Source organism: Schistosoma mansoni (assembly GCF_000237925.1).
Source record: "Schistosoma mansoni, WGS project CABG00000000 data, supercontig 0262, strain Puerto Rico, whole genome shotgun sequence".
NCBI lineage: Eukaryota > Metazoa > Platyhelminthes > Trematoda > Strigeidida > Schistosomatidae > Schistosoma > Schistosoma mansoni.
In genome coordinates this window covers 103,252-118,650 of record NW_017386125.1, presented here as the reverse complement: position 1 = coordinate 118,650, position 15,399 = coordinate 103,252, and the positions used below count along the sequence as shown (strand labels likewise).

Below are 15,399 nucleotides of genomic sequence, written 5' to 3'. Positions count from 1 at the left end.
TCTGAGGAGTCCCATACTAAGATCAAACAGCCATTCAATGCTAACACGTTTTCATTGATAATCTAGATTAGGTCAAATCATGAACTCGATTATTAAAACAATTCAAATAATGTTCGCAAGTGAAAATCATAAAGTTAAATTATTAAACCAAGATTTATGTAAACTGTGTGAACTATAACATTTTCCAGTTGACTAATCTCGAATTATGTTTAATAAACTACTTTGGATAAGCTGACTATTATGATAGAGCTGGATGGTTTGATTATGGAGCTTTCATCGTTCTTCTGAATGACATCATCAGCATAAACTTCGAGTAGAACTGACTATTAATTTTGACTTGTTCAAATACACTCTGATGTCAATAGTAAGTAAACATTAGTGAACAAGAACATAAGTGGGGACAATCGAATGTATTTGATCCTAAAATATTTTAGTTAAATCTGAGAACAATACAGTAAAGTACTTCATTTGCAAAATGTCAGACTTCATTGTTCCTACGTTTCCGCACCAATCACTTTCTGTTCTCATTCTCTTCACTTCGATTTTCTCTACGTTCAGTTACTAGGCGTTTCACTTTTGATTGATGATACATACTACTTATATCTATCGACATCAGTAGAACACATCACAATAATGTTCATAAAATAAACAACAAGCTTTATTAATAGTTCAAAATACTGACTAGGGGAAGACATGATACAAGTATTGTGATTCAGTAGCTTATTAGATCAAACTTAAGGCTTTAAATCCGTTAAAACTCACTTAGTATTGTTTGTTTGAATCTTCCCATTGATGTTTTCGGACCGCAACTGGTCAGTCTCTAATTGGCATATGTGCATATTGTGCGTATTGCCTCGATATAGCCTCATTTCACAAGGATGGTAAGCAAAGATGGATAGTGGCTGGCAGTAGAATCTTATTTGGGACTCGTCAGATAAATGTACCTGCATCTCAGAGTAGATGTTCATTCTGGGACTCGAACGCAGTATATTTCGATTCAAACGCCATCGCGTTATCCACTTGGCTACTGAGTCCTGATAGCCACTTGCTCGTGCAATGGGATGAAGTTTAAATTCACTTGGTATTGTTTGTTTGAGTCTTCCCATTGATGTTTTAGGACCGCAACTGGTCAGTCTCTAATTGGCATATGTACATACTGTGCGTAATACCTCGATATAGCCTTATTTCACAAGGATGGCAAGCAAAGATGGATAGTAGCTAGCAGTAGAATCCAGTTTGACGCGCGTTTCGTCCTATTTGGGACTCATCAGCCTGATGTACCTGCATCTCAGAGTTGATGTTCTTTCTGAGATCTATACCAAGTAATGTCATAATATTGTAAATACTATCATACTTACTTTCCCTAACCTTGATTCAATAGTTACTTAACATTAAAGATGATCAGAATGTATGGAACATTGACATAGATCGTATGTAACATCTATGTATAAACATAAATGAATGAACTTGGCTTAATATATCATTCGGGAAAATCATTATATTCTATTAAATGTCAAACAAATTAAAGGTGCATTGCTAATTAATCTAAACTTTAATTATGATCATTACTGAGTATTATGTTACTATTATTTAAACAAGTAAATATTGGTACAAAGGCGCACCAGATACATATGCGCCAAACAGTTATTGATTTGTGTGAGAGCTGCGATACTGACCAGGTTGCCAAATCGAAGCAGATGGTTTTATTAGGAAGCTACTCCTCGAGCCTTTGACCTAGATGTCGAATCCACAAGATAGTGAAGTAACGTAAGGAGATTCAGTCTCATGATAGACGGTGACTAACAATTGGTTCATACTCCATTTGATTCCTTAGGATCCTGAAACACATATGCATCATTGATTTGGAATGACGGTTGTCCGACTCCCCTAGGTGGAAACTGCGTGTCCGACAACTCAGTCAAAGCGTCGGAAATTTGCTTTTTGTCTTCTCATTTTCGTAAACAATACTCCTGTGACGAGATTGCAGAGAATAGGACATCTTTGTTAGTGGTTGTATGCACGTAACCATGTGAGAGCATTTGAAGAGGGAGAGCTGACTATCCCCAATCTCAGCCGTACTAGGACATTCCAAATGAAAATTCATTCATTATTAGGATAAACTAGTCTGTAATGATGCTATCAATCGAATTCAATCATTAGCTTGTAGGGATTATCATCAATATGCGCCTCCTTATATATGTGAACTTCTTGTGTTGAATCCATTTTAAGAACTTTGAATGTTGCATTACCGCCATTAGTTTGATGAATTTCACAGTTTAAGTAAACTATTTGATTTACAATCCGGTTTTAAATGTCTATCAATCAAACAAATATATCAGTAATGTACTTGGGTAAATTGTTTGCTATAATATACTTCACTTTACAAAGTATCATGTTATTCAAAGATCAATCTAGGCAAGAACCTTTTAAAGCTTCCAGATATTGATTGTAAATTCATTCATTCAGTCAGTCAGCTACAACGTAGGATTAGGCACATATAAGCATCGGTCCAAGTTGCCATACCTCGTTAACACAACAAGATGAACACCGAATTCGTAGAAATAGTTAATTTAGTGGTGGTAATATATAAAAGAAAGGTTGTATATAAGGATATAGTATAGGAAGAAAGACAGATATGAAGCAATTTTAATCTCAAGGTTTAAGGGAAGATAAAGAGTGTATACACCTACGCCATTGTGATCGATTCTGAGCCATGCCACCTAAAGTCTCCAACCATTGGTTACGATAGACACGCGGAACCCAATCAAGTAGTCTGCATCTACCAACATGGCTCAGATTAAAAGTTAGTGACTTCAAGCACTGATGCCATGTTTTGGTTTGGCCGCCATTAACTTTCTTCCAACCATCCCCAACAGTAGTCAGCATAGTGTGTCGTGGTAATCGGTGTTCAGGCATACGTAAATTAATTGCACTTATCAGGCGAAAGAAGAGTTTATGTGAATCTATGAAACTATCTTGTTAGAGTTCATTGTATTGATATAGATATATACCATGAAGATCCTCATGGCCATTTAGATTGAAGTATAATTCAGAAGGGGTTTTGTGGATATTTCAGCATTTTCATAGTTGGAATCATGAGTCAATTGAAGCTAGACCACCATCGAAAATCTGGAAGCACTGGACGGCCGTTTAGTCCTATTATAGGACTCCTCAGCAGGGCTCTGGCTCGACACTGGTAGGTCCTGGGTTCGAATCTCGCGAGTGCGGGATCGTGGATGCAACTGTGCAACTTGACTATTTGATCTTAATGACTACTAAACGTCATAGGTCGATTTTAGTGATTATTTATAGAATGAATGACACCACTGAGTTTCAACTCATCTGTTGAATAATACTTGTCTCCACTCAACATTTCGGGGTCTTCCATTAGTGGTCAGTTGTTGTGGGGTTCTTAAAGTCGAACAATACGGCTACTTAGTGTTCCATAATGTCAATTTATGGGTGGATGATATCAAAGTATGAGCATACCATATGAAGAGAACTATGCGAAGCCATGGATCATTGAACAATTACAACTCCCTACTTCAGGACATTTTAGTAATATTTTTAATAGTTGAGATCATGAACCCATTGAAGCTAGACCCCCATGGAAAACCTGGAAGCATGGGACAGTCGTTTCGTCCTATTTTGGGACTCCTCAGCAGTGCACATCCACGATTCCGCCTCGCTAGATTCCAACCCAGGAACTATCAGTCTCGCGCGTGAACGCTTAACCCCTAGAACACTGATCTGGCCAGCATCCACCGGTGTTAATGTCTTACTTCAACCGATCCACGAAATTGAGCAACACATCAATCGATTTCTTCAGTGAGTTACTATCTCACAACAGACCTGGTTGAACTCCACTGGTCACTACTTCTCACTAGAACTCTACGAAATACCTCTTGAAGTCAGTCACTAGTGAGCATATGTTGAATAATATCAGAAGGGGTTTTATAGATATTATAGTAATCTTAATAGTAAAGCTCATGAATCAATACCCAACCACTACCATACACTGGATTATACACAAGGTCAACCTATCTTGCGGAAACATTGAAACCTCTAAGATAATAAGTTTATCATTTAATTCTTTATTGATCAATTCATAAACTAGGAACACTTTGATCCAATCCAGTCACTATCTAACTTATCACTCTATTGAATAATTTAAATGATTTTTTTTCTGGTTAGCGTTTTTTTTAGCGAGTTAGCTTTTCTACGAGATGAGGTCGCTAACTCCATGCCCAACCCTCCTCCTTTACCCGGGCTTGGGATCGGCAGTAGCTCCTAGAGGAGCTACAGGCGGAGTTTATCACTCTATTGAGCCAATACATATTATATCCAAACTAACACTTGATGAAGCAATTGTACCGATATTGATCTTATTTGTTTATTTTTTTCCTTCTATTTAGTTCTTAAAGCTTCTATAAAAGATATGATCTTACAACCAAATCAAGCATCAATCATATTCAATTTAACACCTCGTACTTTAGCATTAAAACTGATACGTAATGATGGTACACAATTAAGTAGTATTGATCAATATCGTCGAAAACGTAACAGTCGTAGAAGACGTAATCATCAATTCAATAATAACAATCAAAATGATCAAGTCTATCAATTAAGAACAATTAGAGATTTGAAAAATTCCAAATATAAACATATCAATAATCAATATCAATCAAATTATATGATTAAATCAAAATCAATCAATGTCGATGAAGGTAACCATTGGAAATCAGAACATAAATCAAAGATGAAACGACGTCGTAAACCAAGAAATTCTCGATTACATGATTTAGATGGTATAACAGAATTAATTTTAAGTTGTTCATCATGTAATCCATTATTACCATTTACAAATGGACGTTTAATATCTACATTATCTAATCAAAAATGGCTTATTATGGGTAGACGTATACAAAATTCAAATACAAAAAAATATACTAATCAATTACAAGTAAGTGAATTATTTAAATTATGATATTCATTTATAATACTGTTAACTTAATCTCACTATTGATAGAGTTCGCACTAGATCCACATATATCAATAAGAGACAGATCAATTGTAACTGGCCCCCAAATGCCCTGGCCGCTCTCGCTCTCGAAATACTCCCGCATGGCCACGCATATATAGCCTCTGACAGGGAAATCCTACTCACTGCCTTCTCGCACCACGGGTGTTGTTCACGAAAGTGAGAGGACGAAAAGCGAATGTCTAAAACTTTAACCCAATTGGTGGACACGGAAAGTCCACCTAGAAGAGTTGGAAAACACTGATTCCAAACCAATGTTGTACATGGGATCCAGTGTCCTGAGGGAACAAATGGCGTATGAATCAATTGTTGGTCACCGGCTACCATGAGATTTCATCTCCTCACGATGCTCCACTGCCTTGTGGATCAGATTTTTAGGTCAAAGACTTGGGGTGTAGTTCCCCTGAGTAAACCACCTGCTTCAGTTTGGGCATCTGGGCAGTAGCACAGCCCTCACACAAACCAAATGAGATTTGTGTGCCGCATATAAATCTGGTGCCACTTTGTACCAATATTTATGTGTTTAAATTAATAAATAAAAGTATAACTAGGTCGATTGATCAATCTCTTATTGACATAATTGCATCCTATGCGAACTGCCTCAATATTACCTGAAGTCACAAACTTTATAAGCAAAGATGGATAATGACTACCAGTGGAATTCAGTTTGACGCACGTCCCGTCCTATTTGGGACTCGTCAGCTGGATGTGCCTGCATCCCGGAGTTGATATTCACTCTTGAATTACTTAAAAAGTTCATATTCTCTTCCAGATCAGTTAATTCTAGGTTCAGTATTATGTTAAGTGAGACTTGTCCATTGTTGTATAGTTTCATAATAAGATAAAACAACTATTCAATACCTTTTGGTGGTTTCCTAGAGTTCAGATGATGTTAATTATTGATGAAGACAATGTTTATAAAATCAGTTATACAAACTTAGACTGAAATGTTTCACTATTTCATTAGTTTAATACAGGTAATAGAGTGAACATTAACTCTGACATGTAGGTACATTCAACTGACGAGTCCCAAATACGACGAAACGCGCGTCCTCCATTTCACTTCTAGCCACTATCTATCTTTTGCTGATAATGCTTGTTATTTTAGGCAATATCAAGACAGTCTGCACAAGATGCATATATGCGAATAAAAGACTAATCAATTGCAGTCCCAACACAACAATGAGAAAATACAAGTAAACAACACTAAGTGATAAGACAAAAATAAACCATTTAATCGTTTTTTTCTAAACTAACATACATACACAAATGATTTAAGACAATATCAAGTCCATCCACACACAAGATTGTCACTTTTTTCAAAATTTTTTCAGTTTCCTACTGTGATTTAACCGTGTTTCAAGTTACTTATCACTCACCACAGGGATTTATTTAACATTAAAATGTTTTAAAGTTTCTATTTAAAGTATAAATGATTGTATAACGAATACATTTCGTATGAGGATTAGAAATGGGGTTTTGTGAAAATTATAGCAATATTAATAGTTGAATTAATGAGTCATTTAAAGCTAGACTATCATGGAAAACTTGAAAGTACTGGACGGTCGTTTCGTCTTATTATAGGACTCCTCAGCAGTGCGCATCCACGATCTCGCATTCGCGAGATTCGAACCCAGGACCTAACAGCCTCGTGCCAAAGCTCTTAACTGATAGACTACTGATAGGTCCTGGGTTCGAATCTCAAGAGTGTGGGATCGTGGATGTGCATTACTGAGGAGTCCCATAATGGGGCGAAACGGCCGTCTAGTGCTTCCAGGTTTTTGATGGTTGTCCAGCTTCAACTGACTCATGATTTCAACTGTGAAAAAATATATATATTTCTTTGAAGTATGAATGATTGTATAACGAATTTATCTCGCGTTATGATTAGAAAGGGATTGAATTCATGAGTCATTTAAAGCTAGACTACTATAGAAAACTTGAAAGTAGTGGACGATCGTTTCGTCCTAGTATGGGACTCCTCAACAGTGCGCATCTATGATCCTACACCGTGGGATTCGAACCTAGATCTCATGCGTGAACGTTTAACCTCTAGACCATTGAACTTGCTGACATTCAACAGTGTTAATGTTTAACTGCAACTAATACATGAAATTGAGCCACCATTATGAACATGTATAAAATGATTCAGTCATTAATGAATGAAAGCAATACCTTTACTCAATGGATTTCAATGATTCTCAGTTAAAATCAATCAGTTATCCTTATAAAATCTATTAAAATGAGTGATGTTTAGGACTGTAATTTAGCAGTCTCTTATTGGCAAATGTACATACTGTGCACATTGCCTCAATGTTACCTTAATTCACAAGCATTATAAGCAAAGATGAGTCGTGGTTAGTAGTGGAATACAGGATGCGCGTTTCGTTCTATTTGGGACTCATCAGCTGGTTGTACCTGCATCCTGGAGTTGATGTTTATTCTGGGACTCCAACCCAGTACTGTTTGCTTTAAACACCATCACGTTATCCACTTAGCTATTGAGTTCAGTTAGCCACTTGCTTGTGCAATGAGTGAAGTTTAAATCCACTGTCTATTGTTTAATTGAATCTTCCCATTGATGTTTAGGACTGAAATTGATCAGTCTCTCATTGGTATATGTGCATGCTATGCGTACTACCTTGTTACTGTCTTAATTCACAATCATTATAAGCAAGGATTCAAGTAAACAATACCAGGTCAATTTAAACTTCATCATATCGCATAAGCTAGTGGCGATCAGGATTCAGTAGTTAAGTGGATAACATGATGATGTTTGAAGGGAATTGTAGTGAGTTGGAGTCCCACAGTGAACATCAACTCTGAGATCAAGGTATATTTATCAGACGAGTCCCATATAGGACGAAGTGATGTGAGTCCTAGATTCTACTGAGAGTTATTATCCATAATTGCTTATAGATTAGGGACAGTTTCCATTAAGAAATAAAATCATTTTCTGGTTAGCGTTTTTTTTAGCGAGTTAGCTTTTCTACGCGATGGGGTCGCTAACCCCATGCCCAACCCTCCTCCTTTACCCGGGCTTGGGACCGGCAGTAGCCCCCAGAGGAGCTACTATCTTTAACCTCTATTTAAGTTCCTAATCATAAGCCATATAACGATCAAACTCTTCTATTGACAAAGAGTCTTAAACAACTTATGATACATTCATTTATTTATTGCTCTGTAATCATTCAATCAATCTTCATTTAATAAGATAAACAAATGATAATTGTAGAATACTTTCATGTTATCATTTACTACAAAATAAAACAAGCGAAGAATCCAATCATAATCAAAGTTCGATAGTGGTTAGTAGCGAAACCCAAGACGCGTGTTTCGTCCTATTTAGGACTCGTCAGCTGGAAAGATTCAAGTAAACAATATCAGGTGATATTAAACTTCATCCGATCGGACAAGCTAGTAGCTATCAAGACTCAGTAAATAAGTGGATAATGTGATGATATTTGAAGGGAATTTTATTGGGTTCAAGTCCCAGAGTGAACATCAACTCTGTGATGCAGGTACATGGATTTGATGAATGCCAAATTGGACGAAGTATCATATGTCATAGATTCCACTACTACTAGTCACTATCCATCTTTACTTATAATGCTTATGAATAAAGGCAATATCTTGGCAATCATTAAAAGATACACATATACCAATAACAGAGACTGATTAATATCAGTCAATGAGAAGATTCAAGTGAAAGAATCCAACTTCTTATTCTACCATCATAATCTGTCAAAACTTATAATCGATCTACTTTTTGGTATATTCAAATGATCTGCATTATTATTTACATTAGAACAGACATAGATACATATATACACATAGCTTCTTTATGAAATAGTTTCTATGATAAATGTTTTTTTTTTTTACATTTTTTTCTAATTCAAAAGGGGAATGGAAATGTCACTATGTATGTAAGTATCTATGTATGTATGTATGTATGTGCGTGTGTGTGTGTGTGAAGAGTCAGGGGGTAAAGGCGGTGAATAGACGGGAGAAAAAAAAGGTAGACAAATGTTAGATGACTAGTACACATTCGAATTATAAAGACAATAGAAAAGGTTATTAGGCCGAATATTGGACTAAAAAACTACAACAACACCAAAAAAAAGAAACAAAACAAAACGATTCACCTGCCAAAGATACAACGATGAATTGAGACTGGGGAGAAGAAAACAAGGGAAATTGAAGAAAAAAGGGGAATGTGTTTGTTCGTTTGATGAGTAGTAATCTAGTAACTAGTCTAAAAGTATTATATCATGTTCATATGTTATCTATGTCTGATTAGTTGCTTGCCTGCCTGATTGTCAGCCAGACCGACCGTCCACCCGCCCGCCCATCTCTCTCTCACTCTTTCTTTCAGAAGTCGATTAGAGTTATTTCTATGATTTCGCAAATTGTAATAGTTCTGATGACGAACATTTTGTAGATTGTTTACATATACCCTTATGAATTCTTAGACAATAATAATATAATTCTAATTCAGTAGTATCAGTGGTAAAATACCTTATGATTGACTAATATACATATATATCAGAAGGGGTTTTGTGTAGATTTCAGTATTTTCATAGTTGAGATTATGAGTCAATTGAAGCTAGACCACCATGAAAAACCTGGAAGCATTGCTTGACGGCCGTTTCGTCCTATTATGAGACTCCTCAGTGGTAGTGCGCATCCACAATCCTGCACTCGTGAGATTCTTCATACTCTAGACCATTGACTCAGCATCCACTTTTGTTAATGTCTAACTTTAACCAATTCAGGATATTACGCGACCATCTACCATTTTCTTCCGTAGGTAACTGTCTCATACTCGAAATGGATTAGCTTCACTAATCACGGCTTCTTATTAGAACTAAGAGAATTCCCTCTTTAAAGAAGTGACATGTTGTGAATTACCAGATTATTGACTAGACAACTATTTTATCTTGGTGAAAGAATTGTTCATATTCTGATATGTGCTACTGATATCGACAAATATAAGTAGTATGTATCATCAGTCACAAGTGAAATGCATGGAGGTAGACGGTTAATAAGACCAAAGAAAAGAAAACGAGAACAGAGAGTGATTGGTGTGCACGCGAAGGAACAGTCAAGTTTGAGACAATTGATTGACATTTTGCAAATGATGTACATACTGTATAGATCTCAGAGTTTCCTGACAGATTGTGTAATTTTGTGTTCAAATATGTTTAGTTGTTGATGGAATTTTGTACTCTGAGCTTGATGGTTTAGTCGTGAAGCTTTCATCGTCCTCAATGGTGTTCTCGTCCTAGTATAGATTGATTGAAGTTAAACACCGTTGAATGTAGGCAAGTTTAGTGTTCTAGAGGTTAAGCGTTCGCATACGAGACTAAAGATCCTGGTCTCGAGTCCGTTTGGTGCAGGACCATGATGAACACTTCCGAATAGTCTCATACTAAGACGAAACAACTTTCCAATACTTCCAGGTTCTCAATGATCAACTAACATTGATCCATTCATGATCTCAATCATTGTTCATATCTACCTTCTTTTTCCAATGAATGAAATCTATTGATTATGATTTATCTAAGTTATATTTATTATTTATTTAAACACATAAATAGTGTTACAAGAAAGCACCAGATAAATATGCGCTGCACAAATCTCATTTGATTTGCTTGAGGGCTGTGATACTGCACAAGTGCCCAAACTGAAGCAGTTGTTTTCCATAGGGGGCCACACCCGGAGCCTTTGACCGAAAGATCTGATCCACAAGGCAGTGGAGCATCGTAAGGAGATACAATCCCATGGTAGCCGATGACCAACAATTGGTCCATACGCCATTTGTTTTCTCAGGATACTGAAGTCAGCCCATGTTCATCATTGGTTTGGAATCAGGGTTTTCCAACTCCTCTAGGTGGATCCTCTATATCCACCAACCCGGTTAAAGCACCGGACATTCGCTATTCGTCCTCTCAATTTCGTAAACAACAGTAGTGCCACGAGAAGGCAGTGAGTAGGACTTCCCTGACAGAGGCTATATATTCGCTGGCCATGTGAGAGCATTTGGAGAGGGAGAGCGGACTCTCCCTACTCTCGACCGTACCAGGGCATTTGGGGGCTAGTAAGAAAAAGAAATACCAACTTTAATTTGAATAATCTTCATTAATTCACTACTGTTTGACAATAGTAACTATTTAATTTGTATCAGTAAGGGTTTTGTGTGGAGATTCTATTAAGCTTATAGTTAAAATCATGAGTTAATTGAATCTAGACTCTCAGGACAAACCTGGAAGTACTGTATGGCCGTTTCGTCCTATTGTGGGACTCCTCAGTGGCAGTGCACATCCACGATCTCACCTCACGAGATTCGAACTAAAGATCTCATGATTTAAACTATAATTATTAACAACTTGTCTATTCTTCATATGTGATTTACTTTTTTCAGGTAACTTTCTTAGGTTTATGGAATCGTGAATCCATTGAATTTCGTCAATCCTTAAATGCTATACGTAAAGAATCTATAACACAATTATGTAATAAAAATCAACCTAGTCTATCTAATCTTATTCAATCACAAACTATCCAACATCATCATTCTGGTAGACCATTAAAAATATTACGTTCAGCTCCATCGGAACTATCTGATTCATTCAATTATTATAATCAAATGAATAAACCATTCAATGTTAACAAACAGATAACTCCTTCATTATCTAACGTCAATGTAAAAACTAAATTAGGCAATTTTAATGATCAACAATCACCATTAATCACAAATCACAATACCACTAATAGTGATCATTATAATAGTAGTAATGGTAATTTAAACAATAATGCCAACTTTAAATTGAATGATATACAAACTACTTATATAAATGAAATCGATCAATTACAAAGACAACAACAACAGCAACAACATCATCAGCAACAACGACAACAAGAGAAAACACATAAAGCCAAATATCGTGAACGTAGGAAAAAGTGGAAATCACAAAGGAATAAACTTTTATCACAATCCAATTCACAACATTATGATGCATCAAATGTATATCATCATCAATCACCAATTAATCCTTATTCAGTTTAAACAATCTCCTACCCTTACCCCCCCATCCCTACCCCAAGTTTTACATTTGAAGACAATTAAGAATGGTGTATTGAAACTGTTTGTCATTTTCGAAATAACAATTGAATAATTAGACTCTTGTATACAGGGTCCTCGTAAAGGATTAATCTTAACTGAATACCCTACAAACAAGTTCATATATATAATCCCTTTTCGTTTCTTTAAGTCATTTGTATTATTCTCGTTGATATTCTCATTTATTGTTGAATAATGACTTCATATAATGAGAACATTATGTATACAATCATACAAACCTACCTATACGGTAATTTTTTTTACTGAACATTTATATCTAACTCATTTTGAAGTAATTTATTTCACAAATATATGAAAAGGATATTTGCCCAAATTGAACAAATTCATTTTAAAAAATTATACTACTTAATTATTAATATCAGTAGTTAAATTGAGTTTATTAAAAAAGAACAGTGATCTAAGGTTACTACTGTCAAATTCTTTTTCTGTTTAGCTACCTCATCATTATGAAACACACACATACATATATAATTAATTCCTAAAAATTATTGACTATTATTTCATTTGATTTGTTTATCTTCAATTGAACTTCATACGTTTTGGCACATACCATATCATTGTAAATTATAACATATAACTAAGTATAAAATGAAGAATATTTTCTAAAAAAATTTGTTTTTTCAGTTTAAAGTAACTATGTTTATTTCAAAAGACAAGAATTTAGGTATGACAGTGACAGAAGAGATCAGAAGCTTTAAAATTCATCAATAAAACTGAAATACACCTGCATTAGTTCAGTTCAGAATTGCCCCCAAATGCCCTGGTACGGCCGAGAGTGGGGAGAGTACGCTCTCCCTCTCCAAATGCTCTCACATGGCCAGCGAATATATAGCCTCTGTCAGGGAAGTCCTACTCACTGCCTTCTCGTGGCACTACTGTTGTTTACGAAAGTGAGAGGACGAAAAGTGAATGTCCGACGCTTTAACCGGGTTGGTGGACATGGCGAGTCCACCTAGAGGAGTTGGAAAACCCTGATTCCAAAACAATGATGCACATGGGCTCCAGTATCCTGAGGGAATAAATGGCGTACGAATCAATCGTTGGTCACCGGCTACCATGGGACTGCATCTCCTTACGATGCTCCACTGCCTTGTGGATCAGATCTTTAGGTAAAAGGCTCCGGGTGTGGCCCCCTAAGGATACCACCTGCTTCAGTTTGGGCACCTGTGCAGTATCACAGCCCTCAAGCAAATCGAATGAGACTTGTATAGCGCATATGTATCTGGTGCTTCATTGTACCAATATTTATGTGTTTAAACATTGGTCGCACACATTGACCTGATAGCCTTCTTGGTCCGACTCCCAATATCTATACTATTCCTTTTCTCAAATGGTATATCCAATAACAATGAGAAGACTTTTTTTGTACTTCCGCTGGCTTTTCTGCCGGCAACAGTAAACATACTTCAAATGATGACAAAGTTATTGAATCTATTCCCGATCGCAACACAACTCTCACCTTAGACAATCCTACGAGTATTCATGAAAATACGAATTGTGATTTATACTCTAACCTGATTCACCATGATAATTCTCAATTTCTTATTTTTTCGTTCAATGCCCGCTCTCTGCCCAATAAAATTACTCACCTCAAAACCCTTTTATTCCTTGTAAATCCAACTATTGTACTTATTACGGAAACGTGGTGCAATTCATCAATATCCGATCACTCCCTGCATATAGATAACTATGTTTTCTTTAGAACTGATAGATGTTATGGATTAGGGGGCGGTACAATTATCTATGTCCGTTCGGATACTCAGGCCTGCAAATTTGAGGATAAATCTCCTGATGCTACAGACGACTCCACCTGGGTTACTGTATACTGTGGATTTCGAAATTATCTACTGGTTGGATGCATATACAGACCACCCCATTCAGACTCTAGGTTTGACAGATTACTAACAAACATCTCTTCCATTGCTTCACAGCAACCACATACTTTTAAAATCATCGGAGGTGATTTTATTCTGCCAAACATTACATGAGATTCGACTCCGGTACCAGGTCAACATGGTAAGTTAGTTGAAACACTAGAACTTTATGGATGGGTCCAACAGGTCCGACAACCGACTAGGAGGAATAATATACTTGATTTACTGTTTACAATCAACATAGATTCTATCTATCAGTCATGAGTTTTTTAGGAGTGATCACAGAGTAGTATTGAGTATCATTCATTCCTTCGACGCCATACAATTGAATTCTAAAGCTGCAATGATGTACAACAGCAGACATTTTGATTAACAAACCTGGAAACGGACTGAAAGTCTTATTCGTTGTTTACCATGGGAAACTTATTTTACCACAAATAATATTGACATTGCGATCTCTGATCTATACCACAACTTGATAAACTGCCTGAACTGCACTGCTCCATTTATTAGCCATGTGGCTTATAACGCCAAAAGGGGCCAGAATAGTTTTAAAACTTCCAAAAGAAAGCTGAGAAAATTAAAACACCGCTACCACGAGCATAATGACTTGTATACACTACAGAGTATACTTAAGTTAATTGACAGGAGTACTTCATCTATACGCAAGTATTTTATGATTATAGAAAATAAAGCCCTAGGTAATAAAAGCCCAGAATTATCAATACTTCGTGAAGTCAAATTCTCTTGGTGCGACCAAATTCTTCATAGTTAACGGAAGAATTATTGATGACCCCGATATTATTTGCGAACAATTCAGTCAGCATTTCTCGCAGTGCTATAACACTAGAACTGAAAGCTGTATCAATTCATTTCCAATGCTGACGTGCAGACACCTGTCGAAAATTGATTTCGTACCCTCCAACATCAAGCAGGCCATAACTGCCTTGAAAAAGTCCTATGACGGTGGACCTGACGGGATTCCCTCATCATTTGTGAAACATGGTAGTAGAGAATTCCCATTATTTTGTTTAAAACTTTTCAACCTATCTATGGAATATGGGGCCTATCCATCTGTATGGAAAACATCTCTTATCATCCCCAGATACATAACCGGATCACGCAGTGATATTGTTAACTACAGACCAATTAATTTGACATTCGTGTTGTCAAGAACTATGGAAAAAATCATCCATAATCAGCTATTATCATTTTTGCTTTCGGCTAACCTGATTAGCCCATCCCAACACGGGTTTATGATCAAACGCTCATGCTTCACATCGCACCTGGAATTTTTCGATCAAAATACCCAGAGAAGGGATGTTGGTCAGTCAGTGATAATT

General features: G+C 36.4%; 1 protein-coding gene across 1 annotated transcript in view; it reads left to right on the top strand.

Annotated features, from left to right (window-relative positions):
* Smp_068680 (secreted frizzled-related protein) overlaps positions 1-12,632 on the top strand; it is a gene marked incomplete at both ends in the record, with an annotated part of 31,913 nt that extends 19,281 nt beyond the window's left edge. Inside the window, 3 exons of the mRNA XM_018790743.1 lie at positions 4,416-4,963; positions 11,466-11,838; positions 12,616-12,632. Of these exons, the coding sequence (XP_018647391.1) occupies positions 4,416-4,963; positions 11,466-11,838; positions 12,616-12,632 (938 nt within the window). The remainder of the gene's footprint in view (positions 1-4,415; positions 4,964-11,465; positions 11,839-12,615) is intronic.
* Positions 12,633-15,399: the final 2,767 nt, after the last annotated feature.